Genomic DNA, 13,762 nt, shown 5'->3' with positions numbered 1-13,762 from the left:
GACTCAAAGTCACACAGCTGGCAGAGAGAAAACTCAAATGCAGTTTTGTGTCCTGGAGAGAAGAGTCATCCCTTCAGGTGACTCAAACGAGGAACAAGTATTTATGCAGCGCCTGCTTTGAGCCGGGCATTGCCCTAAGTGCTGATAACACACGGGTGAATTAAGACAGGGACTCTGAGCCTTTGGGAATTCACCGCATTCGTTCATTGGCTATGGAAAGGCTTCTTCGGGCTAAGCACTAGGTAGAGATTGTTGAGGGGCTGAATAGCATGGGGTGAGTAAGAAATCTCTGTTATGAGGCTCACGGTCTAGGAGAGACACAGAAAATTACGGCGTAGATACATAATGACATGTGTGCTAGCGCCCTGAAAGAAACATAGTTTCCAGTGATAGAGAATGAGCACCTAGATTAGAGGTAACAGGAGTGGAAGTAGAGAGACCCTACGGAGGCTCTAGGAGGGTGAGAGCAGAGGATGCTGACTTGGTCTACTGTGTTAGCAAAGGAGAAGAGAGATGGATTTGACATAAGCTTGGGAGATGTAAATAGGACTGATTGCTTCATTAGATTCACAGTCTGTTGTTCTACAGGAAGAGCAGGATACCCAGAACGTAATCAGTTGGTGCTCACTCTACACTGAGTCAAGCCCTTGTTACTTTCCCAGAGCCCTCAGCAAGTAGAAAAGAACTGTCATATCCCATCACAACTCATTTAAGCAAAGCAGGGACCCATGAGGGTCCATCACCATTTTAATCAGCAATTAAATCATACACTCATTTGTTTGACATTCAACACATGTTGGCTGGTCTATATATTGTGTCCCAGGTTATTAGACTTAAATGATCATTGGAGTTAAATGGTGAGAAAGTTTTCATTCATGGATTTTATTGATCTCCAATAGGAAAAACTAGTAGGAAAACATGAATCTTAGACATTATCTTTCGAAACTATACATCTTGTGGAGTACGGAGCACAGAGTAGGGAAGTTGAGTGATTTGTTCAAGATACCCCAGCCAGTTACTGGCAAAGAGTAAACAGATCTTTTTACAGCTGTTCTAAAACAGATGAGGAGAAGCATTGTCTTATAGGACAATGGTTTCAAACTTTGATTTTAGCAGGGGGATTTTTTTTTTTTAATCCTCAAAGTACTCCAATTTACAAAGGAAATCAATGTGAAACTGCTCTTGTTGGAAAGGAACCGGGACCCTGACTTTAACCTTCTCAGCATCTTCCTCCTTCCCAAGGTGGCTGTGTTTTTAGCAAAATGAAATTGACATCAAACAATTACAGAACCTCTGAGAGATCTACAAAACCCAGGTTGGAAACCACTCTTTTTTATGGGGGGAGTAGCCTAATATTTGGAGAAATACAAAGTTTAAACAGGGTTGCAGTTTAAAACTGTATATAATGTATCAACTTTACTCAGCGCTTACCACTACCAGGTACTGGGCTTCCTGCTTTATGTGCTGTGTTTGATTTAAGCCTCACAACAACTCTCTAAGATAGGTACTATTATTTCTTTTATCAAAAGTAAAGTGAGGAGTTCCTGTAGTGGCTCAGCAGAAAGGAATCCAACTGGGTAACAATGAGGTCGCTGGTGTTGATCCCTGGCCTGCTCAGTGGGTTAAGGATCTGACGTTGCAGTGAGCTGTGGTGTAAGTTGCAGATGCAGCTCGGATCTAGTGTTGCTGTGTTTGTGGCATAGGCCAGCGGCTGCAGCTCTGATTGGACCCCTAGCCTGGGAACTTCTGTATGCAGCAGGTGCAGTCTAAAAAAGCAAAAAAAAAAAAAAAAAAAAAAAAATTGTGAGACTAAAGGTCAAATTAACTGTTCACCTACTAAGTAGTAGAACCAAGTTTCTGTTTTTTGAAAATAGGTTTATTTCTAGAGCCTGAGCAAATAACTATACCTAGCTATTCCTCAAGTGATATGATGAGAAAGGAAGAGAATATTGGTGAAACAGAAGGACAAGTCACTGAATGGTGGGAATGCAGAGGACCAATTTTGTCATAGTCTGGGTTGGAGTTAGTTTTTCATTCAGTCAACAAATATTTACCAGTCACATACTATGTGATTGGCACTGGGTATAAACAAGCAAGTAAAACGTACATAACTTTTCAATAATTCAACAAAAAATATATCAGGCACCTCGGGGGGGGCGGGGGGGAGTCCTGACGTGACCCTGGTGATAGGAAGTCAGCACTGTCCTGATTGAAAATCTGAGACTCCAGCAACCAAATGTAGTTCCTCTTTCCACTTCTCAACTCTAATTAAGAAGTGAGAATGTGGGAGGGGGAGGGAGTAGGATGGACTGGGAGTTTGGGCTTAGTAGATGCACGCTATTGCATTTGGAGTGGACACAATGACAGATCCTGCTGTATAGCACAGATAACTATGTTTAGTTACTTGTGATGGAACATGACGGAGGATAATGTGAGAAAAAGAATGTGTGTATATGTATATATATATATGACTGGGCCACTTCGTTTACAGCAGAAATTGACAGAACATTATAAATCAACTATAATTTGAAAAAAAGAAAGCTTTTAAAGCTTTTGGTTAAAAAAAAAAGAACTGAGAATGTGACAATTTAGATTGCCTCATAGATTACGAAAGCCTGCCTTTGGAAGTGAATGACTAAAAATCCCTTCCTTGTCTTATTTTTTTTTTTCCTGTGTGTTTTACGATAACAAATTTCTACTAGTAAGAAGATGATAGTTTTATTATAACATGACATTTCACTGTAATTTAAGTTAAAATGTTCCTATTGTCATGTTTAAAAGGAAATAGCGTTCTTTCTAGGTTGAGAATCCTTAGAGGGGACAGTTTAGGACAAAGGTCACTGTTTTGGTTTTCATAAGGTGTATTAATCATAACGGTAAATATTTCTCTCTCATTCACACACACCACACACATAAATTCCAGCTGTCACGGCTACCATAAGTCATTGAGTGACCAGCTTGGGTTAAAATCACATCGAGGACCATAACTATGGTAGTTTCAATAGATCATCCTTCACAAAGTTCTATTTTCAAGGCTCTTTTGAACAAAGTTCAAGAAATCTATCTGGGCCCCTCTGTTTTCTTGTCTCCTCAGTGAACTAGTATATCCGTATGGCAGGGCTAGAGTGTGTTTGTTCTGGGCAAAGTATCAAGAGTCTTGCCTAAGATGGTGAGACTTTGTAGCCTCCATAATAATGGTCCAAAGTCTTCCTTTCCTCTGTGTTCTTGTTATAGGCACATACAAGAATGGTGCTACCCACCAGGCTTTCCTTTCACATTCTCCTTGGAAAGCTGCATTGATACAGATTTAATTCTTATCTTTCCAGTAGTTAATGTTAGTATTTAATATTTGCTCTACAAAGTAGGTGCTTCCATAGCTGCTCTTTTAAACTTTTATAACAACATGAACAACTAATCTCAGAAATTATTACAGTGGAGTTCCCATCATGGCTCAGTGGAAATGAATCCAACTAGGAACCGTGAAGTTATGGGTTCGATCCCTGGCCTTGCTTGGTGGGTTCAGGATCCGGTGTTGCTGTGAGCTGTGGCATAGGTTGCAAATGTGGCTCGGATCTGGAGTTACTGTGGCTCTGGCATAGGCAGGCAGTGGTAGCTCTGATTCCACCCCCAGCCTGGGAACCTCCTCAAAAAAAAAAAAAATTATTATAGTAATCGCTAATATTTATCAAATGGCCTTTCTCTTCCTATGACCCTCACTGGCATTTTGTTTGCACAGGACTTGGGAACCTACTTGGGGCCCCGGAACACAGGTGACTGGGAGGGCCTACTGTCTCCGACCTGGGTCCAGGGCAGCTCTTGAAAGAAGCAGTCAGCCATTCAAACAGCAGCATTCCTGGAGGTGTGGCAAAACAGACTCCATCACTTTACTTTCAGTTTCCAAGAAAGTCCAATTCTGCATGTATCTTTCTAGTTGTTTATGTCTACTTGGTATAGGATCTGTTGAATCCTCTGGTCTATTATTACTTTTTGTCCCCAAGCACATGCCATTTCCCACGTCCTGGCTGCTGTCATTTCTCCTCTGGATTATTGCAGTCTCCTAAGTGATTTCTGTGTCTTGAGTTTTACCACCTGGACCAACACCCCTGATTCTTCTCCACAATGTACCTAAAGTGATCTTTCCAAGTAGTCATGCCATTTCTCTGCTTAATATCTTTAAATTTCTCCCAATGCTCTTCAGATAAAGTAAAAAAAAAAAAATTTTTTTTTGTCTTTCCTAGGGCTGCACCTGTGGCATATAGAGGTTCCCAGGCTAGGGGTCTGATTGGAGCTGTAGCCACTGGCCTACACCACAGCCACAGCAATGCCATATCCGAGCCGGGTCTGCGACCTACACCACAGCTCATGGCAATGCCAGATCCTTAACCCACTGAGCAAGGCCAGGGATCAAACCTGCAAACTCATAGTTCCTAGTCAGATTCATTAACCACTGAGCCATGACGGAAACTCCAAAGTCTAAAATCTTTAATGCAGTTTTGGATCCTGCATTTTAGGACATCTGCTTACCTGTGTCTCAGCTATAACGCTCCAACTTGCACACTCTAGGCTTTAATCCTTTTGAACTTCAAGCAGCTGAACTACCAATTTTTAGGAAGAGGAGAGAGACACCTGGGTCTTAAAAACAATCAGATTTAAATGCTTCTATGTTTCTTTTCATTACCTTTTCTCTTAGTGTCAGTATCATTTTAGCTCACTGCAGATTCTTTTTCTTTGTATAGTGGGAAAGGTGGCCACCAATGGCTCCAGATTTGCACCTTACTTTTTATAGAATTGTCATCTGTGACTAATTTATAGAATTCTTAACACCACACTGTATTCCTCTCAGATAATGATAGTAGAAACATCCAGGAAGCTAAGTAGAGGAGTTTGGAGTCAGAAAAACTAAGAGATTTTCAAGAAAGAGGGAATGGTCAATAATATTAAAAGTCTAATAAGTTTTTATTTTATTTCATTTTTACTTTTGGCCAAGCTCTCAGCATGCGGAAATTCTGGGGCTGGGGATCAAACCCGCACCACAGCAGTGATCAGAGCCACAGCAGTGAAAACACTGTATCCTTAATCCACTGCACACCAGGGGAACTCCCTAATAAGTTTATTTATTTGTTTTTTCTTTTTATGGCCACACCCACAGCATATGGAAGTTCCCGGGCCAGAGATGGAATCTGAGCTGCAGCTGTGGCAACACAGGATCCTTTAACCCACCACACTGGGCTGGGTATTGAACCCTAAGCCTCTGCAGTGACCGGAGCCACTGTGGTTGGATTCCTAACCCACTACACCATGGCGGGAACTCCTAATGAGCTAATTTTTAAAATACAATTTAAAATGATGGGTGGCTTGACAATTAGGAAGTTAGTACTAATCAACCTGATTCTTGGCAGGTCTAGTAGACCTTCTTGATTTCAGAAAGATCCATCAATAGAAACACAAGAAGATGGATGGACTTTGGACATGTCCAAGTCCACAAAGGGATTAGAATGCCCCCAGGAGATTTATGGAAAAGGTATATAAGATTTTAGTAAAAAAAAAAAACTAGTTTTGGACACATAGCAATTAAAACAAGATCAGTTACTGTAAATTGTATCATCTGTCATCTGAGTTCACAGACCTGTCTCACCCTCCTGGAGGCAGCAGCCCAAGTTTTACTAAACTTAATACAGGAGAGAACTTAGTCTCAGATCACTTGCATGTTACCTGGACTATAAATATCTAATATTTGAAAGATATTTAACATGGTTCAAATTGTTACCCCCAAAACATTCAAGATGTCCTAGCTTCACTTTATGAATATGGGAACTAAGACTGGGAGTGGACAATGTTTGGTTTGGAAAAGAAAACACATACATAGTATAAGCATGCCACTTTATTATTTACTTTTTTCCTAATCAGAACTTTTGCTTGTGTTTCTTTTTTTGTGGAGGTATAGTTGATGTACACAATTACTAACTTTCAGGTTTACACCATAGTCATTTACAGCTTTTAAAGTTTATATTCCATTTCTAGTTATTATAAAATATTGGCTATATTCCCTGTGTTGTACAATATGACCTTGTAGCTTTTTTATTTCATATGTAGTAAGTCGTACATCTTCAGCTCCTACCCCTATCTTGGCCCCTTCCCTTCTCTCTCCCCATTGAAAACAACTAATTTGTTCTCCATATCTGTGAGTTTCTTTTTCCTTCTTTTCTTTTTTTTTTTTGCTATTTCTTGGGCTGCTCCTGCAGCATATGGAGGTTCCCAGGCTAGGGGTCGAATCAGAGCTATAGCCACGGCCTACACCAGAGCCACAGCAACGCGGGATCCGAGCCGTGTCTGCAACCTACACCACAGCTCACGGCAACGCCGGATCCTTAACCCACTGAGTAAGGGCAGGGACCGAACCCATAACCTCATGGTTCCTAGTCGGATTCGTTAACCACTGCGCCACGACAGGAACTCCGAGTTTCTTTTTTATTATATTCACTCATTTGTTTTATTTTTACATTTCATATATAAATGATATCATACAGTATTTGTCTTTCTCTGACTTATTTCGCTAGCATAATGCCCTCCAAAGTCTATCCGCGTTATTGCAAATGGAAGAATTTCATTATTTTTTATGGCTGAGTAGTATTCCATTGTGTGTGTGTGTATCACATCGTTTTTATCTATTTATCTGTTGGTGGATCAGCCTGCCACTTTATTTGCTGCTCTAGGGTAAGATGTCATCAGACACAGTACTGCATCTTCAGGACATATGTAGGAAAGGATTTCAGACCTGACAATATCTCTTTCCCAACTGCTGTCCAACCCACAAGCATTGCAGGAAAGTGGCACAATCATTTCAGAAACTTTATGTATGCTACATGTTTTACAGGCAAAACAATCATGATTACAGAGAGCTACTCAAGCTATGTGATAATGAAAGAATTAGGTTGTCTGCCAAGGTGTGGTTAGACAAGGAGAACAAAACACAGCTGTTTTTCTCCTCAAAATAGAAGTAATCCTGCTAATTACAACTCTGTAACATACAAAAGGTACAACGAAGAAAATAATCTCAACACACAAAGATAACCACTGTTAACACCTTGGTCTATACCATACCAGCTCTTTTATTTTTGTTCACACTCACATACATACATGCATTTAAAAAAATCACTTAAAGCGTTTTGTTTAGTAACTTATTTTCATATGTTGTGAACTGTTTCCATGTTAAAAAATGTAATTTTTTTCTTTTTTGGGCTGCACCTGTGGCATATGGAAGTTCCCAGGCTAGGGGTTGAATTGGAGCTGCAGCTGCCAGTCTATGTCATAGCCATAGCAGTGCCAGATCCGAGCCACATCTGTGACCTACTCTGCAGCTTTCAGCAACACCGGATGCTTAACCCACTGAATGAGGCCAGGAATCAAACCTACATCCTCATGGATACTAGTCAAGTTCTCATCCCACTGAGCCACAACAGGAACTCCTATAATATCATTTTTAACGTTTGTATGGTATCCTATTGTATCCAGGTATCCGAATTAATTTCATCAAATCCCATATTGTTGGACATTTAGGTTGTTTCCAAATTATCTGTACTATGAACAGAAGAAAACTTCCTTGATTATTTCCTTAGAATAATCCCAAGACTTGAATGTCAGGATCAAAGATTATACACGTCTAAAAGTTTGATTCATGTTGTCAAACTATTTATATTCCTGACAGGATGTATTTTACTATCATTTCTATTTTACAGATAAAGAAATTGAGGTTAAAGGCCACAGAACACGCTGGAATGCCCAGAGGAGAGCAGGTCAGCATGTAGTAATTCAGGAACTCCTTTATTCATTAATTCATTGTTCAATGAGTTCCAATTTGGGGGCAGAGAATTTTATTTAGCATTGGAGATATTTGCCATTGGCAGGGCCTCTGCTGGTCTGCTATGTTAGGCACTGGAAAGGCACTGCCTGCAGCCATTGGAGAAGCTATTAAAAAAAAAACTGCTTAATTGGAGTCAGGGAGGCGTAAATCACACCCAGTTACTCTTCCCTTACCTGAATGGTCTTGGAAGCCCTTCCTCACTGTACAGTAGAAAGGATAAAGGTAAGGCATCCTTGGGGAACTCTGCCTTCTGAGATGGGTGACTCAGATAGAGTGGGCCTCAGTTTTCTTATTTGTAAAATGGGGATAATGGTGGTACCTACTCTGGTGTATTAGTTGCTCGTGGCTGCTGAAACAAATTGCCAAAACTCAGTGGCTTCAGACAAACTTATTGTCTCACAGATCTTGGGTAAAAGAAGTCCAGAATCAATTTCCCTGGGCCAAAATCAAAGTGTCTCTAGACACTACAGGGGAGAATCTATCCTTGCCTCTTTAGTTTCTGGTGGTTGCTGGCATTCCTTCATTTGTGGCTGCAGTTATATTGTCCCTCCCCACACCCCAATTCTGTTTCTCCATGGAATCCTCTTCTACTTCCCTGTTATAAGGATACATGTAATTGCATTTAGGGCCCGTTTTGATAATGCAGGATAACGTCTTCCATTTGGAAATCCTTAATCTGAAAAGACTATTTCCACTTAACATGTACAGGTTCCAGGGCCTGATATCTTTGGGGCTGTTATCTGCCTATTACAATGAGAGTTGTTATGAGACTCAGCCCGCAGAAGATTGAGCACAGCATCAGCTGGTGAACAAGTAAATATCTGCCTGTTCCCTCTTTTAAAAAGAGGTTTCTAAGGAGGCCTCCCTTAAAGGGCTGTTATAATGTTCAAACAAAGCACAGTCATAACACATAGAAGAATGTGAGAAATTAAGGAATGAGATAAAAGCTAATCAATGAACAGTTTCTCTTGCTCCTGTTGCCAGATTTAGGCCTCTGTCTACTGATGCCAAATTGAAACACACAGACAAGAGTTTTGGGTAAAGGAGAAAAAAAAATGGCTTTATTGCTTTGCCAGGCAAAGAAGGGTCACAGCAGGCGAATGCCTTAAATTCTGTGCTTCCCCCCCCCCCATAATTGCGAGGAGTTTTATAGTAAAAAGAAGAAAGACAGGTTTTCATATAGGAATCAGGATTGGGACAAACATGCAGTCTTCTTTCTTTGGGGAATCTTAGTCATCAAAGCTGGAGTCAAATGTTCTTGACAGTAGTCTTCTGGGTTATTGCCTAGAATAACAGTACTTGTGAAAAGGGCATATTGCTCAGAGATTAGAACTAGGAAAGTTCCTGAAAAATATCATGTGCTAATAATCTTTAACCCACAGGCAGTTATGCTCAGGGTGCCTAATCTTTAGCTCACAGGTGATTGTGTTTAGGGTGCGGTTAAGTCAGGGAGAATGACAAGGAAGGACTCTAAATCTATTCAACTTTAAAGTATTCACTTATAAAAGAAGCATAAGGAATATAACTTTTCTCTTAGGTGTATTCCTTGAGAGGGAAGCAGGAACCTGCCCAAAGGCTATACTGTTGCTTGACTGTTCCTCCCTTCCCTGATCAGCAACTGCCTGAACCTGTTCCTAGGCACTCAGGGAAGGTCATGGCGGCTGAATGAGGCCCATTTCCCAAGAACAAGAAATAGGGTGCACAGAAAGGCTCCTGAGCCCAGGAGCCCCACAGGACTGTGTCAGATTTAACTCCCACAACTGGGTTTCAGACATCCTTCCATCCAGGCTGCTCACATCCTCACTCAGGCTTCTCCCTCTCCTGGCCCCGCCCCCTCGATCTTCGCCCCTGGCCACCTGGCGAGGGGACCTCAGGCTACAGTGCTCTGGAGGAGCGAGGGATGTTTGGTCTACTGCCCATTAAATCCCATGCCATTCCATCTGATTCTCTCTCCTTTCTCAACCTGAAGTTTACTCACCCGACTAAACTATATTTACTGAGCTTAATGGTGACAAGTTACTTGCTTTCAGATGAAAAACGAGAGAAGGAACTGTTGGAAGCAAACTGGCGATATTACCGGACAGCCCGCACGAAAGGCGTGGGGGCCTACATAACTCGGTCGCTGAGCCCAGGGGCCTGCTCTCTGCGCCGGCGCAGTAGGCTCCACTCGCCATGCCGACTGTCAGCGTGAAGCGCGATGTGCTCTTCCGAGCTCTGGGCCGGACCTACAGTGAGTGCCAGCCTCATAAGCTTAGGTTCTGTGCCTTATGTGGCAGGCTGGGATTCCCCTCCAAAAAGGCATTGTGGCTAAGTTCATGTTTCCTGGCAGATTTTGGCCTTGGACACTCCCGCGGCCTGGCTGTAGTCTCTGGGAACCGGCATCTCCGCGGGTGCTATTGTATCACTCGTACCTGATGGGCTCGCAGTGTCATTCATTCAGTGATCTGGCTTCGGGTGCCTGCTGCGTGCCAGATGTCAGGGAATAGAACAGGAATGAAGCCTCGGGTTGCACCCTCAGTGTAGCTAAGTGCGTGCAATAGGAAGAGCGCTGTGGGAACTCCATTTGTGAGCAGGAGGCTGGGACGGCGTTTTTTTGCTAGGATTATTTTTATTAACATTTACTGAGCTCCTGTTAGGTGCCAGGCACTGTTCCTAGCGCTTGGGGAATACAGCGGTGCAGAGGGCGCATAAGGTTCAGGATCACATTCTGGAGGGAGAGGCAGATATTAAGACCAGCGTATTAATTAAAATGATTTCAGCTGATGTTTAATGCTGTCAAAACGAAAAAGAGTCTGTGCAAAAAACAACATTAGATAGGGTTATACATGTGGGCTGAGCCCTGAGTGACTCGGTGGGCTTACTTTTTAGGCCACATTTCCTCTCTTTAGTTCTGAAAACACTTCCATTTAAAATAGGAAGACTAATTAAGTACAGTTATCAGTTACCCTGTAGATGTAGCAGTTGAAGTTGTATGTGTCCCGTCCCATGTTATCAGTTTGTATAACGGTTGTACTCGTTGATTTGTGAGAGCTATTTTTGGTTCTAGGGCTCAGTATAACAAAGCCCTAGTTGGTTTAACACTGCTTCCTACAATAAGATGTTACTGGGAAAGTAAAGCTAGTTTTTAAAAACGATTCTTAAGGCGTACTTATAGATACTATGTATGACCCTTGAACAAACGAAGTCGGAATTGGTAAATACTAAGGTACTACGTAGTCTGTGGTTATTTAACCCTGCTGTGTAGAACTCAGGAGGGCCAACTGTAAGTTATTCAGAGATTTTGGACTTGACGGGGGCGGCGGCGGCGGGGGGGTGGGGCGCGGGGCGGGGCGGAATCAGAATCCCTGATCCTGTCTTATTCATGGGTCAACTATATTCTTAAAGTGTTATTCCCTCTAGGGTTCTGAGATAAGTCCCTGAAAGTAGAGGTAATACTCTTATCCTCTGAACTGGGCTGTAATTCCCTATACTTTTTGTCTCATACTATGCTTTTTTATATTTCTTACCTGTACTTCCAAACCTTATTCTCAGTGATTGTGTATGACGTGCTGGAATTACACAAGATGATATGTAGCAAATACTTGCTCAGGATGTTTGTGACCACCTGGGTATCCATAGCTGGGAAAGTAAAAAAAAAAAAAAAAAAAAAAAAATCAGGTTTTTAAAAATGATGAGATTTATAACCTATTCACTGTCATCTGATGTTTTAATATATTCTGTAGCTTCCCCCTCTTTTTTTTTTCCATATTGAGAAAGATCAAGTACTTTGATTATCCATAAATATGTCAGCTACTGACTTATTAAAATTTCACTCAGGAAGATTGATATTGAGATGTATTTCAGGTAAGTCAGTAATAATACCATCATTAGTTTATGTTTCATGTGTTCTTTCTTGAAACGTTTTAAGTGTTGAGGTCAAAGTTGGAAAAACATGTTTGGCAGAGCATCTTTTTTCCAGGTAGTGTGGATCTGGCCTGTTTCTTGCCCCTTCCCCCCTTTTTTTCTTCTTCTGTCATTTTTTTCTTGTTTTCAGATAATGTCTCATTCATTCTTTTCTGTCTCCGGTCCCTCTTTTGTTCAGTCCCTTCAGGGGTTGCTTTTTATTTGTCCTAAATCCCACTGTTTCGTCTGTTTTGTTCAGTCACTGCTTTTCCGTTCCCCGCTTATTTGCTTATCTAAGATAAGCAAAGAATATTTTTCAAGCTGCTTTTTCTTTTTTTTTCTTTTTTTTAATGGCAGCACCTGCAGCCTATTGAAGTTTGCAGGCCAGGGATTGAATTCGAGCCTCAGCTGGAGCAATGCCAGATCCTTTAACCCACTGCACTGGAGAGAGGATTGAAACTGCTCCTCCAGGAGTTCCTGTCATGGCTCAGCAGAAACAAGTCTGACTAGCAGCCCTGAGGACTCAGATTCAATCCCTGGCCTCGCCCAGTGGGTTAAGGATCTTGTGTTGCAGTGAGCTGTGATGTATGTCACAGATGTGGCTCTAATCCCAAGTTGCTGTGGCGTAGGCTGGCGGCTGCAGCTCCGATCCAACCCCTAGCCTGGGAACCTCTGTATGCCACGGATGCAGCCCTAAAAAGATAAACACTGCTCCTCCACAGCAACCTGAGCCACTACAGTCAGATTCTTTTTTTTTTTTTTTTTTTTGGTCTTACTTTATTTTTTATTTTTTTAGAGCTGGAGCCACAGCATATGGAAGTTCCCAGGCTAGGGCTCCAATTGGAGCTGTAGCCACCAGCCTCTGCTGCAGCAACTTGGGATCCGAGCTACATCTGTGACCCACACCACCGCTCACTGCAGTGTTGGATCCTCAATCCACTGAGCGAGGCCAGGGATCAAACCCGTGTCCTCATAGATGCTATTCGGGTTCGTTAACCGCTAAGCCATGATGGGAACTCCTGCAGTCAAGATTCTTAATGCACTGTGCCACAGTGGGAACTCCTGAAGGTGCTTTTATTCTGTTCATTCTGCTCCTCTGGGGCAGTTTTGTCTCCTTAGTCTTCATTTTTTACTGCCTTTCTGCTCAGGTGTTTTCCTCTTGCCACTCTTGTTAGTCAATTTGTTTTCACTCTTCTTCACTCTGGTCTCATTTTGCCTTGCTGTGGTCACTGATAGTGCTCCCAGAGCTACCTGTGTGTTTCATATAAACACCAAAGATGTAGTTGCTTAGCTGTGTTAGTTGTCTGTTACTGCATAATAAATTACCTCCAAAGTTAATAGCTTAAAACAGCAGTCAAATGATGTTTTGTGATGATGTATGTTATCTGTTTCTGAGGTTCAAGGATTGGGGGGGAGTGGCTTAGGTGGCTGGTTCTTGCTCTCACCTGTTTGTGGTAAAGATATCAGATTTATAATCATCCCAAGGCCTAAGTGGGGCTGGAGAGTCTAATTCCAAGTCCATTCAAGTGTTTGTTGGTTGACCTCAGTTCCCTGCTGATGTTTTGAGACTTCAGTGCTTTCTACCTTGACCTCTCCATGGGATTGTTTGCAACATGGTGACTTGTTGGTCCAGGAGAGCAGGTAGTCAAGAGAGTGCTCAAGACAGAAGCCACAGTTTTTACCTACATCTAAGAAGCGATGTATCATCCCTTTGCTGTATTTTTTGGGTCACGTGGACCAATCCTGGCACTGCATAGGTAGAGACTGCAGAGGGTTCGGGTACCAGGAGGCGGATGTTCTTAGGGGCTGACTACCACAGTCTGCCCTCTGGCCCCTGGTGATTCATGTTCCTCCCTCATGTGAAATGCACCCCCTCCCAAGGCCCCAAGAAGTGTCATCCCATTATAGCAGCAGCTCAGAATCCAGAGCCTCGTCATCTAAGTCTGGTTCAGTGGGGGATGAGGTTCTTCAAGTATTGTTCCTTAAGTACAGCTGCTTGAGTTTAATTACTCATGGCCT

General features: G+C 42.2%; 1 protein-coding gene across 2 annotated transcripts in view; it reads left to right on the top strand.

The window, feature by feature from the left end:
• Window positions 1-10,016: 10,016 nt before the first annotated feature.
• The window catches only part of FARSB (phenylalanyl-tRNA synthetase subunit beta), an 80,530-nt gene continuing 76,784 nt past the window's right edge, over window positions 10,017-13,762 (top strand). For both annotated transcript variants that reach the window (XM_021074820.2, XM_021074819.2), the window contains exon 1: window positions 10,017-10,091. In XM_021074820.2, coding sequence (XP_020930479.2) covers window positions 10,034-10,091 — 58 coding nt within the window. In that variant the 5' untranslated portion in view covers window positions 10,017-10,033. The remainder of the gene's footprint in view (window positions 10,092-13,762) is intronic.

Source organism: Sus scrofa, chromosome 15 (genome assembly GCF_054392235.1).
Source record: "Sus scrofa isolate SSC_HxYL_T2T_F1_AM1 chromosome 15, Sscrofa_HxYL_maternal_Yorkshire_Landrace_v2.0, whole genome shotgun sequence".
Classification (NCBI taxonomy): Eukaryota; Metazoa; Chordata; class Mammalia; order Artiodactyla; family Suidae; genus Sus; species Sus scrofa.
The sequence above is the reverse complement of the archived record's forward strand: the minus strand, read 5'-3'. Positions and strand labels throughout refer to the sequence as shown.